This window comes from Cucumis sativus, chromosome 5 (genome assembly GCF_000004075.3).
Source record: "Cucumis sativus cultivar 9930 chromosome 5, Cucumber_9930_V3, whole genome shotgun sequence".
Classification (NCBI taxonomy): Eukaryota; Viridiplantae; Streptophyta; class Magnoliopsida; order Cucurbitales; family Cucurbitaceae; genus Cucumis; species Cucumis sativus.
In genome coordinates this window covers 6,575,460-6,593,352 of record NC_026659.2, presented here as the reverse complement: position 1 = coordinate 6,593,352, position 17,893 = coordinate 6,575,460, and the positions used below count along the sequence as shown (strand labels likewise).

General features: G+C 31.7%; 1 protein-coding gene and 1 pseudogene across 4 annotated transcripts; one reads left to right on the top strand and one right to left on the bottom strand.

Moving 5' to 3' along the window:
• Positions 1-60: 60 nt before the first annotated feature.
• LOC101220607 lies at positions 61-489 on the top strand (annotated as a pseudogene).
• Positions 490-555: 66 nt separating this feature from the next.
• On the bottom strand, positions 556-9,072 carry LOC101220845 (origin of replication complex subunit 4). 4 transcript variants are annotated; one of them, XM_031884992.1, is made up of 16 exons: positions 8,752-9,072; positions 8,460-8,550; positions 8,296-8,352; positions 7,828-7,875; positions 7,581-7,631; positions 7,455-7,498; positions 7,319-7,382; positions 7,028-7,114; positions 6,765-6,856; positions 6,579-6,660; positions 5,723-5,808; positions 5,518-5,627; positions 4,826-4,921; positions 4,670-4,734; positions 4,413-4,556; positions 556-777 (listed from the first exon to the last, which is right to left on the bottom strand). In XM_031884992.1, the coding sequence occupies exons 1-16, from the start codon at positions 8,865-8,867 to the stop codon at positions 766-768; spliced, it is 1,245 nt and encodes a 414-aa protein (XP_031740852.1). In that variant the 5' UTR covers positions 8,868-9,072; the 3' UTR covers positions 556-765. The 4 variants fall into 4 exon arrangements, with proteins under 4 accessions (XP_031740852.1, XP_031740851.1, XP_011655020.1 ...); XM_031884991.1 differs by lacking the exon at positions 556-777 and adding an exon at positions 3,382-3,981 and having other exon boundaries at positions 8,752-9,071; XM_011656718.2 differs by lacking the exon at positions 556-777 and adding an exon at positions 3,382-3,981 and having other exon boundaries at positions 4,826-4,918; positions 8,752-9,070.
• Between the last annotated feature and the right edge of the window lie 8,821 nt (positions 9,073-17,893).

Genomic DNA, 17,893 nt, shown 5'->3' with positions numbered 1-17,893 from the left:
ACCAAGTTAGTCTGTTTAGAAGGAGCATTATTGTTAATAGCAAAGACCCAATACAACTGACATCTGTCCAAACGAGGCAAATCAAAGAAGGGGTCTAAAGGGGGAGCAGCTGTTGATGCTCCTGAAGCATCGATTCTAAGTAAAGAGGTGAGGTCTACTACTGTAGTTGGTGCCAATATTCTCAAAGAAGGCGCAGATCCAAAAGGTATGGCAGACTTAGAGTACTCTGTTTGGCTTGATAAACATCCACCTCTAAGCAAATTGCGAAGGAAGAATATCCAAACCCTTTCCTATGCAGATCTCAAACGCTTTGTTAAATTAGATACTCGAGCAAGAATAGGAAAACAACTCTATCAGGACCAAGAACTGATGTAACAATCTAGTAGAGGCACACTTTCTTATTGTTTCTCTTGTGGATGTAAAACCCCTTATGTGGAATGATTGTTAATAACTAGCAAATCTCATCTTTGTTGATTTGTACTGCTATCACATTTTCTTTTTCTCATCACCTTCAAAGTCCATTTGTCTTGCTTTCTGTTAGTTTCTTTCGCAATATTGACGATGCCAACATAGTTTCTTTGGTCATATTGATGATGCAAGCATTTGGAACAAAATATTATAATTCATAAATTGGAAAATCATCGGACTTCGAAACAAGATATTACAATACGGAGGCAAATCCATCATCATCAACTTTGGACAAAGATGCTATGATCTAGGGATTGACATGTCATCTTCACAATAAATTTTTGTACTACGAAGTGCTTACAGAAGTACCTGAGCAACCAGAACAACCAGATAAGCAACAACAACAAGATAATAAGGAGGAACTAAAGCAACAAACAAAGAATGCAGAGTCGTTGACGACAACCAGCTAAAAATTGACGATGTCTCGATTGTGGAATACATTGGTTGTTTGTTTTTATTGAATGAAAACTGTGTAATTATTGTATTAGACATTCTACTTTATATTTAATTATTTTTCAATCTCAAACAATTACTAAAAGTTTTACAACATTCCATTGATACAATACAAATGTAAATCATAAATTGGAAAATTAATGTAAACATAAATTGGAAATTTTTTTAAAAAAATTTAAAGAAATTTCATCAACTTAGAAATTCGGTTTTTATTAAAAATATATATATATTTTTGGTGAGAGAAAAAAATAAATTAGTACTAAATTTAAAAAATAAGAATTTGTCCCAAATTTGAGAAATTTTAAAACATGGCAAATTTTACCAAATATTTTCAACCTAGTAGACTTATTGTTATGCTAAAGTGAGACTATCAGTGATAAAATCTAAAAATTTACTATTGCTTGTAAATATTTTAATTTATTTTGCTATTTTTAAAATTATTCATATATATTATTTATTTATTTGATTAATTATAACAAATAGCACAATTTAGAATATAAATTACAAATATATTATTTATTTATTTTATTTTTGTTTGAAAGCATGATTGATATTTTATTTTTATTAGGTTTTCATTCAATAAGTGTAACATAAAGTATATGGCAACGTTATTTTTCTATATAATAAAAAAACATATAATCTATTATCAAGAAATACAAACTTTTTATTAAAAAAATCTCATTTCGATATCAGATAAGATGATAATCAATATCAAATAACATCCATTATCATTGTAATAAGATAACAATTGGTATCACGAACAATTAGAATATAATTTATATTAAATAACAAACAAATATACAACTTAGATAAAAATAATATCAAATATCAATTAGATGGATCAAAGAATAGAAGTTAATTAAATGACAACAAAAAGGCAATCGAGCAAAATAAGAAAAATTACCATGACAATAATCTGATGACTACTAGAAGGCTAACTAAATTTGAAAAAAAATGATAGAAAATAACCAGATAGCATAAATGCAAGTCCATAAATCAAGAGAGTATTTTAACCTTTTCAATTTCAATTTTGCTATTTTTATAAAACAATAAATAAACCTTTTGATCATGTATCTAATTTATTCAATTCATGCACCATTTTTTACCATTTATTTAATATATTGTAATCATATTCTATTACATTTTATACAATAAAATCGTTATTCATTGGCCATTTGCACAAATGACAAAACATAAGATGAAAATTAAACCTATAACCCAATAATTAAATGTTTGCAAGAATAACAAAATTAAGCCTCAATAGTAAAAAAAATGTGATTGATTTGATTACAATATCGTCATCTGAAAAAAAAATGATGCAAAATTTTGGTGTCTTCATACAATAACTTTCGAACGAGAGGTAGGACTTTTAATTCATTTTTCTTACTTTTTTCTTTTAAAAAAATCATAGATGTAAACTTTAAAATGTGATTTTGCCTTCTTCACTAGTGGTGTGTTGACATGATTACCTAACCAAAACAACAATAATAAATACTTGCTATAAATAAAAATGTTATTGTTATTATTTTTTGACAAGTATTGGCTTATTTGACATAAAGGGACAAAGAGTAACTCTTCCAAAAAGAGAAGAAGGGAAGAACGTGACAAGAAATAGTTATAAGTATTATAGTAGACAAAATAAAGTGAAACATAAGGTGCGCCCTATCCATGAAAACAAAAATTCAAGCAACTTCTCTAAGCTAAAAGAGTTCGTGAGGAATCCATTCATACATCCCATTGGTGATTGCTATTTGTATTTTTTTTTTACCATTTTCAATACATCTTTCTCTATTATATATCAAAATAAACCAAATCCTTCTCCCAAATTAATCCAATCAACTTTTAACATCCATATTCTAATATGATAGATAAAAGGAAACGTCTTGTTCTTATAAGTATAGTGAAACAAAATGAAACTTAGCTTAGTAAAAATTGAAATGACCTTTCATTCAAGAGGTGGAAAATTTTGATACCCATACAAACACATTAAAACCCATAATTGGCAACCACATACTTGCCTATAAAAAGTGCTTGAAAGAGCAATTTCGTTTACCATCGTTATCAAATAAAATAAAGAACTAAGTGTATGTTTACGAGTGATTCTATAATAACTAAAATCACTTTTATCAATTTTTAAGAATTACTTTTGAATATATTTTTCTTTAATCATTTAAAACTAACTTTGAGTGATTAAAGACTTGTTTTGAAATGATTTTAAACATGATAAGAATGATTTTAAAATCACTCCATGTTGAGAGTAATTTTTAAATAGCTAAAATCAACAGGGAACACCTAACTTAGTCTTAATTCACTTAAAATCACTGTAAAACGCAACTTATGAAAATGTAATCTGCCTAACAATAAACACATCCTAAACAGACACTGCAACACCTAAAACACAAGAAATCATTCATGGGAAAGAAAGGGCTTTAATGGGATAGAAGATGAGACACCCACCACTACAAAAATATTTACAATATATGAAAGTTTCAAAATGATTAAACACAAAGACCAAAGTATACTAAAAGGCTGCGATAACCAAAATCCTGCCAAAAACTTTCACTACCCTTTAGCACAATACAGAGTAGTTTTGATGCATGTGATAATGCAGTAGTAATTAATCACAACCTTACACAACCAAACCACATAAAACTTAAACGTCTCGCCTTTCCTCTGATGACATGTCTACTAATCTAAACATTTTGAGTTCGACACGTGGATATGGAGATCCAAACCTCCTAACTCTTAGGTCGATGATACAACGGTTTGAGCAGTTGACCTATACTTAGACAAGCGACACTAATCTAGGATTTTTGTTCCACAGGGTTTAAGTATAAAGTACAATCAAAATTTTTGTTCCAACGATTTGGTCGTGTGGTGCCTTAGGCACAAGCACAAAGGTCTGGTGTCCCTGAAGAACATCTGTGGAAGTAAATACATGTGTATTATATATACTTAAAACTTTGGAAAACTCGCTGCGAGGAGGCTTCTAAACAGCCATCCAGTCACCTCAGCTGCATGAAATTCACCTCCTTAATTCATTAATTTCTGAAGGATGCTCTGTAACCATAAGAAAAAAAAGATCCAAAGCCATCTTCACAGTCCATACAAGAATAACAATAAATTAAGAGTTGATATGTAATTTACAAATAGTTGTTGGAATTCTTTCCTTTTTTTCTAGGCTTTTTCCTTGTTAGAATCCTAGAATAATTATGGAAAGATTATGGGGATGTATTCCTTATTTTCCTAAATCTTTTCCTTTTTTATTCCATTGTGTACTCTATTTATTCTCCCTTGTACCTATTGCTTTATTGATTAGAAAATAATAACAACACAAACAATCGTGGTTTTTCTCCCGGTACTCGGGTTTCCACGTAAATTGGTGTGAACTCGTTGTCTCTCTTTTCAATAGATAACATACTGCAATCAAATTTCAAAATTTTTAAAAGTAAATGCCTCAACATAAGGTCGCTTATGTGTTAACAACTTACAGGACATGAACGATATGCCTTCAGTCCATGGTGTAGTTCATGAGCTGTTATTAACAGCTTGGCTGGTCGAAATTCAATTGATTGATTATGTCCACGGTTGTCAGCGAAACAGATTAATTCACGCTGTAGAAGGTGCTCAAAAGCCTGCATAACTCCAGGAAATTTTTCTGGTAAAAGAAACAAATATAGAGCCCATCCTAGAAGGAAACTACGAAGAAAAAAAATTAATGTAAAAATTTCGTCCAGGGCCAACATACCCGTAAGCATACACTTCGTGAATAATAATCAGATGTCCGGAATGAATCATGTATACTCTTGTACTCTGTCACATTCAATAATAAAAAACGTTTTGAAGAATGCTTGACGTCTTGCAAAGTTTCAACAAAACAACCAGAGGAATAACAGGAGTGCACCTTTCATTACAGAATTGAAGTTATACGAATTCTGCTCCTTAACTTCCAACCTTTTCATACATACCAGAATATAGAGCTCCAATATGGAACAATCTGCTAGAAAAAAAGTCCAATAAATTCTTAAATTGCTAATGAGGATAAATAAATGTATCATCAAAGAACTGATATTAAATGATGATTGAAAAGAATCGATACCTAATCTAAACACAAATACACTTACCAATCAACATTTTAGATATGTTTCTTGTCAAGTAAATTTCTCACAACAGCCAAGGAGAGAACAAAAAGATTGTAACTAACCCGAGAGAAAAGAGTGGTTAGGTTAAGAGATAATTACGATAATATTACAAACCTAAAGGGCAATAGCTCAACATATACAAAATAAAATAACATTGTAACCGATAAGGAAAAAAAAAGAAAAGATTAAGCATATCAATGAAAATCACAAGAATAGAAAAATGTAAAGGAAAACTAAGGGACAAAAACCTATAAGCAAAGTAACTCAAATGCTTAGAATTCTTCTACTGCAATTCAATGTTGGGTATTCTCTGCTACTTGGCTTGTACATACAAGAGACGGGATTTAATGAAATCATTATATTAAAAAGAAGCAAGCACACAAACATAAACTACAGAATGACGATGAGAAAAGTTTGATAGGACAGTCATTCTAAAATTTTATCATCCTCAAACCTTTTATATATTCCTGCTTTGGCTGCCTCTGAGTATCGGAAAGAGCATGTTCAAAATTTTCAACGGTCAGCAACCCAGATTTCAAGTTCAACTTTGATATGGCACAAAACCTAAATGTCATGGCATTTCACTGTAAGTTTAACCTAGGAAGGAAGCTAAAACATATGAACGTTGTCATTATTTGAGGCATTATGACAGAACTTACAGATATCTCACAAATTGTTTGACGGTCGAATCAGAGTCCAAATAAGTGCTAATGACCTTCTTAAATCTCTCATTTGCTAACATGTTCTGCAAAATGTCAAGTACTCAACCAGAGGGAAACCGTGTTTCATAAGTTTGAAAAGGATTAATTGTGCCATACAAAATATTCTGCATGCACAAATTAACATTAATGGCGTCCATAAGATTTCAGTCGCCAGCTAAACTGAAACAGTACTGCAACAATAATGATTTCAAAGCAACCTCTGGTGTGTTCATATCTGATAGAACTTTTGGGTCATGTTTTTATAAGATAATGAACTGCCAAAAATGGAAAACTTGGGCCCTGTTTGATAACCCATTTGTTTTCTGTTTTTTGTTTTTTAAAATTAATTTTTAGAAAACAAGTGTGTTCGATAACTAAGTTACTTTTTTGTTTTTTAAACAAGAAACGTGTTTTTAAAATTATGAAGGAGAATTGAAAATGAAAAGAAGAAGCTTTCAAAAAAATACATTTTGTTTTTCAAAAACAGAAAACAAAATCTACCAAACAAATATGGTTTTTGTTTTTAATAAAGCAAAATTTTAAAAACAGAAGTTAAAAAACAGGGAAAAAAAAACAAGGTAGAAAGATAACTGAAAGAGGAAGGGGAAGTAGTCCCAGTCTGAAAGCAAAACAAAAAATTGAAACGTTAACTAAACGAGGCCTTGGTTTCTAGCAGGCGGCTAGTTTTGATGTTGGATCATCAACATTGATGTAAGATTGCTATTATTGATGAATTGTAAGTCTACTACCGCCATCTAAAATACTCTTTCTTCATTGTCATTCCAATAAGATATGCAATAAACAAAAAGGATACATGAAGCTTTGCATTAAATTTGATAATATAGTCGTGAGGAAGGTCTGAGTCTATTGGCAATGATAAAATGTGCTCCAGCAATCTGCATTGCCATAGTATGAGAAAACGGCCAAAATAAAACTAATTATACTGCAATTATAAAAAACTAATGCACAGCAGCAAAACCAGACACTCACAACAAATTACCTCTCAACATTTTCCTTGCAGGGAGGAAGAAATAACAGCTTTCTATGGGAGAACCGAGATCTTACTCTTTTCTCGAGTAGCTGATCAGCATCCTGTTGATAAACAATTGAAATGTTAGCAACTTAATTTTATAAAAAACGTATGAAAGAAATAATCTGATCACGCAATACATCCAAACCAATGAAATTGACAAGAATAACTCTCAATATATCTTTTACCCTCACTATTCAAAACAAAATGATTAGATTGTTGAGACAACTTACCAATCGACAACTGATGCCAATAACAATAGCTTGTGATGATACTGATTGCATGGCATCTAACAAACTATAAAGTAACCGTTGTTTTCCCTGAAATGACCAATAGTAGAAAGCACATACTGTGTATAGTAAGAGAACTTGTCCTTAACAAATAAAGTTCAATTCTTTGAACTCTGGAATCCCAGTATTCAACCAAAGGTATCATTGAGTTCAAGTAAGACCCATACAAAAATGAATGCCAAATGGCGGGCCTAAAATTTGAGAAAAGTAGATATCAGAAAATGGTAGTCTTACTTGTGCAAAAAGATCAAATTCATCGAGTACAAAAACAATTGTCTTATGTGCCAAGCCACACTCCCTAAGCATAAAAATCCATGGATTTAGCAAAACTTCAAGTAATTTAGCACGTGAAAACTAGTAGATAACTTACCGTAGCATAGCTACCATAAACTGGGAATTGTCGTCGAATGATGCCTATAACATATCATATCCATATCAATAAACCAGAATGTGTCATGCCTGCATAAAGATAGATAAAATAGACAGTGTGTCTTACCATTTTTGAGAATAATAATTGATACTCTGAACAAAGCTGCCTAGCAATCTCCTGAATGTCAATGGATCAGATGTTCAAAGAATAAAAAGTCTAACAATAGATCGTCCTTACACATTATGAACAAACAGTTTAGACTTCAAGATGCAGATTTTTATCACAAAAAATCATTTTGGACAATCATAAATGCTTTTACACATCTCAGTTCATGCTTCATGCCAAACAGAGAGAGAGAGAGAGAGAGTTTCACCTTGAAGGCGCCATTGTCATCACAATGCAAAAGACCACTCAACCTTATCTACAAAAAATGAGGAGAAGCCTTTTAAATGCATCTATCGAACCAAGTAGCTCTAACGTTTCTAAACTTTTTTTTATTATTCAAGAAACTAGTTTACTACTCTACTCAATTGTAGAAGTTAAGACACTTAACCCTCTTCTGACAACATTTTTTATGAAGCAACCAAAAATTTCTCATCAAAGGGGTTGGCTTTAAAGTTTACACAGATGTTTTAATTAAATCAAGCATATGCCAAGCATTAATATGAAGTTCAACATTTATTTTAATGCCAACAATTTGTTATTTCTTTACGTCCTCACTTTCTATTAAATTACTTCACAGGTTAAACTTGTTTGGTTCATAGATTACCAAAACATTACTGTTAAACACTAGCGAAAATCTTGAAAGAAAAATGAGTCAAAGAATCAGTAAAAGGCCTACCACGGTAATCATATCCGGATATTCTAGTAATAGATCTTGTAGAACAAGTTCCAGCACCTAAAATCCGCAAAGCTCAGAGACCGAAATAGCTTCACGAAACAATAAGCTAATCCAAAAAAAAGAACACCAAAATTTTAATACCAATAGGTTTTTCTTCCACATACCGCCATTTTCCCCGAACCCCTGGGGCCGAGAAGCAGGATTGAATTATTACACGCCTCAGTCACCGAACTGGATATTATGAACTTCAATTTACTGAAGTAAACAGACCAAACAACACTTTATTTCAATTAAACAAGGAAATTTTGTTCCCTTCAAGAGAAAAACTCGAGGAGGAAAGAATAAAGAGAAACAACAAGTATACGCGATTACAAAATTTGACCACTTCTGTATAAATGCATTCGCGATAACCATGGGCAAATAAGGAATACAGGCGGGAAAAAGAAAGATTTGTACCTGTAATTGCTATCAGAAGAATCCGATGGAGGTTTGAAATAGAAACTAGAGTTGCAGAGTCTACTGCGGAGGAGGCTGAGGGCTGCTCTTGCTTCTGGAAGATCTTCTGCTGCCATTTTTCCTGTGAAATATTGTAGTTTCTATTTGGAATCCCTGGATAAGGGAGGATTTCAAATTAGAACGAACCCCAACGGCGAGTGAACAAAGAAGGAACTGCGCTGTTGGTATGGCGGCGTGAGTTTGCAGCAGTGGTGGTGGCGTTCCGGCGAGCGGCAGAGAAGGAGCAGGAAAGGAAATGGGCGGGTAAAGATGGAATGGAAATACATTTATTCTTTTTTTTCTAATTAATTTTTTCCATATATTTATTTTTAAAAATATTAGTTTAAATCCTATTTTAGTTTTTGGGTTTCTAAGGTTCGTTTTTCATTTTCATTTTTACGTTTTCAAAAACAAAAAATACAAAAAAGAAATAAAACGTGTTTGATATGCTATTTTTAAAAACAAGTCGATAAATAACTCATTTTCAAAAACAATAAATTATCATTTTCATTCATTTTAGATATTGTTTTTAGAAATTGTTAATATGAGATATACTAAATACAAATTTTAAATTTTAAAATCGAATTTCAAGATTTTAATTTGGAACCAAACATGTCAAATCCATTGAAGAAGAGGTTTCTTTTTTGTTTTTGACTGAACTTTTTGTTTTTCGAAATAATTTTTGGATCACGAACTAAATGAAGCTAAACTTTAAAAAAGTTCTTTAGCTCTCACACTTTTAGAAAAAACTTACTTGGGTCGTTGCAATTAAAATTAACGTTAATTTTTAATGAAATGATGACGTAGTTTCTAGCTAATTTATTCTATAAATCAAAATCGTTTTGATTTTCATTTTCATTCAACAAAAGTCTAATCTCTTGCATCCCCTTCTCATTCTCCAACCTTTGTTATTTTTCTTCTAAAATTATAATCTTCAAACAAATAAAAGAACATTGAACAAAAAAATAAAAACAACACATTGTGTTAACACCCATGATAAAGTAAAATAATAATATAAAAATAAAATAAGTAGAATTCATATAAATAGAATGTTCAATGCTTCAAAATCGTAACAATCAAAATCTTAAAAGCAAAATGACATTTTCATCTGGAAAGCATAATGGACTAATGTTGTCATGGATGTTAAACATTTAAGAGTCTCGTTCAATGGTACATTTAAGGTCTACGGGAGTTTTAAAGAATTTCTTGGTTGGTAGGATTGTGCATTGATTAGACTCTAATGTCAACTTTTATTAAAATGTAATTATATATTATTTTAGAGAAATGATGTTTTTTTGTCAATTTCTATTTATTTTATTTTTAGTTAGTTTTTACCATTTTTGTAACCTAAAATTAGGTTTGCCAATTTTTCAAATAGAAACTTAAAAATATTATTCTTTCTAGTTGACCCAAAAAAATTTACCATTGAACTTCTAATTAAAAATTAAGACTCTAGATTTTTAAGAGTGATCTTCTCATTTGGCTTCATAGTCATCTACACGTAGAAGTCACTTTATCATTTCATTAGAAAGTTTACTGAAGTCTAAGGACTAATACATACACTTTAAAAATTTTAGGAACCAAAATAGAAGAAAGTTACAAAGTGTAAGAACCAAAATAAAATTTAAACGAAAAGATATTTGATTATTTTTCATATATACATATGACCGGAAGGTTTTGTTTTTTTTTTAAATCCCTATTATTATTCGAATCTTATATGGTAGTATTTAGATTCCAAGTTTTATTCCAACTCTTATTGTTGTTAGTAACCTGAAGATAGTTTTGAAACATTTATTAACAAAAGTATGATTAAAATTTCTAAAAAATGATTGTGGTATTTTTTAAACAAAATGACAAAGTTTGATTACTCTATATACTTTATGTAGTTTGACTTTTTTAATTAATTTTTATCCATAGCTTAACAATTTGTATCTAAAGTTTTCCATGTTAGATATTGATTGTAATATTTTATTTTAAACTTGGAAACGTGTTAGTTTTTCTTTTAGAGGACCATCCAACGAGAAATTAACCATAATCACTGTCCTTCTTAAAAAGCGAAGGAGAACGGATATGAAATATTACAAGAGATTCCAACAACATATTCAGAGCTAGAAGAAGAGTTGACGACTAAGACATCAAGTCCTAGTCACATATTTAAAATTAATTTAATCTTTGATTAATTTTTTTCTTGATTTGACTAATCTTCTTATTTTTTTTATTAACCACATTTTAAAAAAAAATGTTATTTAACTACTTTTAATGTTGTGTGGATAGTTTGGTTAAAATAACTAAATCAATTGGTTAGACTAACTAATGGTAGATGATAACTCTTTAGAATAAGTTTTTTTACACAACCCCCACATCTCCTCTTCTTCATCCAAACTTTTAGCCCTCATAGCTACCACTTCTCTTAGCCTTTATTTTCTTAAAAAAAAAAAAAAAAAAAAAAAAAAAAAAAAAAAAAAAAAAAACTAGAAATCTACAATATCCTTTTTTTTTTCTCTTCTAGCAACCCCTAAATCGATCTTTCTCACAAAAACTCCCTATAATGTCTGTGAGGCACTGATCAAGTTCTGCCTTATGCGGCCAGATTTCATGAGGTAAGATTGGTCTATGCAATGAGACTATTACACGATGAGAAGTGTCTATGCGAGGAACTGTGTTTTGAATTTCCTTTACCGTGAAGTAGTGACATTACCCTTGTGTAAGAAAGTCGGCGATTGATTTGACTTTGCCTCTTAACCAGAGGTCAAGATAAGGAAGTGGCAGTGACATGTGGCATTCTGACATTGGACTAATTCCTACGGTAAGAAAAAAGTAATCATTTTGGCATAGAAGACTTCACCGAAGAGGCTTATAAGTACAGGAAATCCGGTTATTTTGAAGTTGGTTTTACTCTGAGCTTACTTAAGAGATAGCTGAGAAAATTTTCAAGGTTTTGAGAGATCCAAAACAAGACTTGAATCCGACAAGAATTGCAAGAAGTGCAAGAAAACTTTTGGCTAAGGAGCTAGATGGAGAAGCTAGCTGATTGTGACTATGAGTGGTTCTTCTTATATAAAAAAAAAAATTAAAAAGATTTCCTATGTTATTGTGAATGGATTGATACCCCTTCCTCGATTGTATGTCTTGAATATATGATTTTAGGCTTGTGCTTTTTCTAGTTGTTCGTCAACGCTTGAAATCAACTAAGCAGCAAATGGTTTAGGACTTGTATGAATTTGCAAATGGGGGACTTATAACTTCTATTGGGTCTTAGTTGTGCTTATTTTGGCTTAGTTCAAAGGAAATTTGGTTAATTAATTAGGCTTTCCAAGATAACTAATCACACAATGAACCCATTAATCTTAGTGTTCATGTCTTGTGTTTTGTATGATTGTTTAGAACCCAAAAATAATTAAGATACGTAGGTTTAATTAGGGCCTAGTCTCTAATTAATATTTGGGTGCTTAGTTCATTCTTGATTAATTCTGTGCTACTATAGAAGCTAATTTGATCATTTTAAGCAAGTCGTTGTAAATACATAAGTTGAATGTATACTTAATATTAATCAATAATTTTACTGATTGAAATTACTTAGAAATGCCTTTGCTACCATAGTTAGATCTTCCAATTTATAGTTACATTTTTCCATTATCTTTACACTACTCTCTTTTTATTTATCCATATGAATCTTTCAATCACAACACCTCATTGACCTAACTATAATTAGGAAACAAACTTAATGAAACATTATTATCGTGCTTCCCTCCAGATTGATTTGAACTTTCCACACACAGTTTCTACGCCATCGTAGTAGTAAAAGAAGAGTTATTGATAGTTATAAATTTCTTTTGATCGATGGAGGTTAAAGGAGATAGTAAATCTTCTTTTAACCAGTTAGTAGTAATTTTGCTAGTTACCAAGTGAAGAGAATAAATCTAAATAGAAATAAAAATTCCAAGAGGAAGGTATAGTATAATCAAGGTTCGAAATATTAGTGTCGATGAAGATAACAATGTTCCAATTTTATGGAAATATCAATAAAAATTACTTTATGGAAATTGATGAAAATTAATTAGGGTGTGTTTTGATTACATTTTCAAGAGATTAAATTAAAAAAATAAGTTGTTTTAGAAAAAAAGATCATGTGGTTTAGGATAAACATCTAAAACCAACTTTCACCAAAAAAAGTTTGGGTGTTTAATGGTTAATCTCTCTAATTTGTATAAAACAATCCGGCCAACATTTTCAACTATCTTCACTAGTCACCAATCATTCTTTGACAACCATCTTTGTCAAATGTCATCGGCTAACTTTCTTTCACTTTTTTTTTTTGCAGCCGTTGCCTATCAACTTTTGTTGGTTATTTACCTGTGACCATTGTTGGATTCTTTTTGTCAATTGTTTTATGGTAATCATTACTGGTCAACTTTTGTCAATCATTTTTTTATTGTTATCAGCCAACTACCAACAACTACTTTTTTGTGATTGTCCTCCTTTGACTTCCAATGACCACTGTCGCCAACGTCTGATAATCATTTTATAGTAACTGTCCTCGACTACCTCAAACCACCATCCTCGATGGTTGTTGTCGAACTTCTATCAACCTCTTCTACAACACCAGACGCATTGTGAGCATAATGGAGCTTATAAACACAAGACAGTGAAATGGAGCGTCAATCATGGACTACATAAACCGATGGAGAGCTCTAAACATGGATTGCAAAGACAAGCTCACAGAATTGTCTATAGTGAAGATGTGCGGTCAAGGCATGCACTGGGAGCTTCTCTATATTTTGCAAGGAATAAAACCTCATACATTTGAAGAATTAACGACTCACACCCACGACATGAAATTGAGCATCACTAATATGAGAACTAAAAATTTCTTAATCTCTAAAGTAAAAAAAAAAAAAAAAAAAAAAAATGAAATCAATGACAATAAAAAGATTGTGAATAGTGTCATAAAAGAGTCAATGGTTGTTCGTGCGACACCATTGAAATCTTTCTCTAAAAGAAAAGAAACCAAATTTGAAAGAAAGCATGATGGCGACGAAAAGCGGCTCCCAACTCTTAGAGAAAGACATAATTTTTTTTTATCAATTTCCTAACTTTGATGTTGTAAACATGCTAGAGCAATTGATCGAGAAGCAACTTATTCAACTGTCAGAATTCAAACAACCAAAATAAGTAGAAAAAATAGATGATCCTAACTATTGGAAGTACCATCAGGTTATTAGTCACCCTTTTGAAAAGTGTTTTGTGTTGAAGGAGCTGATTCTAAAGTTGACTCGTGATAAGAAGATTGAGCTGAATATTGATGAAGTAGCTCAGACGAATTATATTGCAGTTGAGATAACTTCAAGTGTTCCACCATCAACGTTGCTCTATGATCAAAGGGAAAGTTTGATTCAATTTGGGACTTTTGAACCTATACTTGTTCAATTCAAACAAAAGATCGTGACGACAGACTCTCAAAACAAAGAAGAGTCTGATGAGGATGATGGCAAACAATGGATAGTTGTGGCTCATCAAAAAGGGAAGCAAACAAATTCCATTCAAATGAAGTCACATTTTCATCAAAATAATACAAAATGAAGCAGCTCCCACAAAAAGAAGGAGAAAAGAAACAACAAAATGTGGAAGCCTAAGCCCGTCAAATGAAAAGACAAGGACTTCCTCTAACTTCAACGATTGATAATTTTGACAGAACTCCTCCCAAGAAACTTCATTGATGATCATCTAGAGGAAGTATTAGAAGTCACTGCATGTCATGCTATCAACATTGTAGAAGTTGACAACAATTATGCATCTTCTGAAGAAGTCAACAATTCAAATGAAACTAAGAAAATGACTTTTGTCTTTGATCGTATTAAGCCTTCAAATACTAGATCTTTAGTCTTTCAAAGATTGATTATGGTCACAAAAGAAGAAGGAAACCAATCTCCAACCTCTACTTCCACTCTAACTTCAGATCTCAAAAGGTTAAGTATCTCCGCATTGAAGAAAAATCGACCTTCCACATCTGCTTATGATCGTCTAAAGATGATAAACGATCAACATGAAAGAAACTTGAAAACATTGAAGGCAAAATCATTTCATGAAGAAAATAATAACAATAAGATTCACAGTTCTGTCCCATCACACATGAAGAGGATGTTGTCTATTGACATAAATACAGAAGGTTCCTTGACGATGAAGACAAGACTTATGATATTCACCAATCCTACAAATGAAGAAGGTGAACAAATCCTTGATGAAAATATGAGCTGCCGAACTTACAGACTTAATGATTCTTGTACTGATGAATGTGAATGAAAATATTATCTTTTGTGTGATTAGTTGTTCTTTTAGTAGTTGATAAGGGAAGCTTTGGATATTGTAGGATGTTTCAATACGAGAGTTAAACATCTTCTTCATCTTCATGTTGCTTTGAGAGATACATGACACGATTGGGTCATTCCTTTAAAACAGATCAAATCATGTTGATGCAAGAAGGTCGAATGTTGATTGAATATGTTACAATGAATGTTATTGTTATTAGAAAGATTCTCAAGAAATATGGTAAGGTACATAACTTTGTAAATTAAAAGAACTTTAAGTTGAAAATATGAGTTGTACATATGGAGCTTTTGCAATCCCCTTGGCTAATGGAATTGGATGTTTTTTGTTTGAATTTTAAAGGATTCAAGGATGGAAACTATCCTTCAGAATTCTCCACTCACTTTTCCTTCAATGTCGATGCGGCACCGACAATGACATTGATGCTTCTGAATTCTATAAAGTTGGAATATGATCTTACTTGCCCTATATGCTTGGAATTTGATCTATATGCTTTGGATTGGTGGACATCTCTTATGAAAATCATGTGTTTGTTTACCTGCTTCAGTGATGATTTGCGTTGGACCAAAGGCTACTAGTTGAGAATCTAAATGTCTGGTTTATAGAGAGGTTGAAGTATATTTTAAAGCATTGCACAAAATTAAACTGAATATGCTATTGAAAAAAATGTGTAAAGGTTACTGAAGGAGAGGCTAGTGGCAGAACGAGCTAGAGTGTTGAAACAAACCAAAGATTTATGGGATTCACAAACTAGATATATGGTCAGGTACTAAAAATTTACACTATAGAAAACTCATCTTATAATCACTCTTCATTTTTTTAACATAACAACTTCTACATTGTTTGTCGCCATTTGGAGAAGTTGGTGGCATCAATTTGACTTTTTGGAATAACATTTGGTTGGTGCCTTTTTTACACAAACAAAAGAAAAAACAAGCGTGCAAATACATATGACTTCTTGGATGAAAAAAAAATCATTTCAACTATGTTATGACTTGATTCTTATATTATAAAGGATATGATGCAACTTAAAGGAAACTTTAAGTCCAGTCCAGTAAAAAAAATCTTAAACTATGTTATGACTTATCCTTTTTCGTAAGAGATGTTCATCTATAGTAGAGAATCAAAACAAATTGGGGACAAATCCCTAAATTCAAGATGTTCATCTCTAGTAATAAGGTGATGCAATAAATTGAAGATGTACACTATTTTGTGTAAAACTATATACAAGTTGAGTGCAAATAAAAAAAGGCACTTCAAAATCAAGCTCAAAGGCTTCATCAACTCTTCCTCATATTCAAGCTTGAAGGCATTGATGCATCCTCATATTCAAGTTCAAAGGCTTCATTGATGTTTTCTCATATTTAAGTTCAAAATCTTTGTCTTATTCAAGCCAACAGAAAAAAAAAATGTTGAACTACGTTATAACTTGATTCCTATAAGGGTACGTAGGCAACTTAAAATAAATCTTAAGTTTAGTCACACATAAAACAGGAACAGTGTTATGACTACGTAAAGCATATCACTAGCAATTGATGGCATTCATTCTCATTAAAGAATATCAACTTAAAGTTGAAGATGTCCTACTGGGGTAATATAACAAATAAAAAATGTGTTGCACTAGGAACAAAATACTCTAAAGTTAGATGCTTATAAGAGGCATCATTCCTCAGAAGTTCAACACTCCATCTTCAAGATTACAAGTTCATCAAAATCAAAATTTGAGACTTTGTTGATGTTTCTTGAAGTTCAAGTTCAAATAAGTTTAAAAGTTCTTCAGAATCAATTTTGAGGATTTGTTGATGTTTCTTGGAATTCAAGTTCAGACAAGTTTGGAAGTTCCTCAGAATTTATTTACGAGGCTTTGTTGATGTTTCTTGAAATTCAAGTTCAAACAAGTTTATAAGTTCTTCCGAATCAATTTATGAAGCTTTGTTGATGTTTCTTGAGATTAAAAAAAAAGTTCAAACAAGTTTAGAAATGCAAATGATAGCAAAAAAAATGATAAATAAAAAAAAGGGAGCTCACCTTTTGAAATATGTCTAGAAGTAGAACGAAGAAGTCCGATCAATCCTACTAGAAGGTGGATCTGACGGAAAATGCTCAATCGTCCCTTAGTAGAAGTTGGGTCGCTGATGACGAAGCAAAACAAAGATGTCTGATCGTTCCTACTAGATGGTGCATCTGACAACAAATGCTTAATCATCCCCCAGTAGAAGTTGGATCATTGACGGCGAATCAGAACAAAGATGTTCGATCAATCCTACTAGGAGGTGAATCTAACGAAAAATGCCCAATTATCCCCTAGTAGAAGTTGGATCGTTGACGGCAAAGTATAACAAAGATGTTTGGTCGTTTTTACTAGGAGGTGCATCTGACAACAAATACTCAATCGTCCCCTAGTAGAAGTTGGATAGTTGACGATGAAGTAGAACGAAGATGTCCGATCATTTCTACTATGAGGTGCATCTGACGGCAAATGTCCGATCATGCCCTAGTAAAAGTTAGATCGCTAATGACGACAAAAATGTCTAATCGTTTCTACTAGAATGTGCATCTGACGACAAATGTTTGATTGTCTCCTAGTAAAAGTTGGATCGCTAACGGCAAAACAGAACGAAGATGTCTGATCGTTTCTATTAGAAGGTGCATCTGACGATAAATGCATGATCATCCCCTAGTAGAAGTTGGATAGCTAATAGTCAAACAAAACGAAGATGTTCGATTGTTTCTACTAGTAGGTGGATCTAGTGGCAAATGCCCAATCATCTCTTAATTA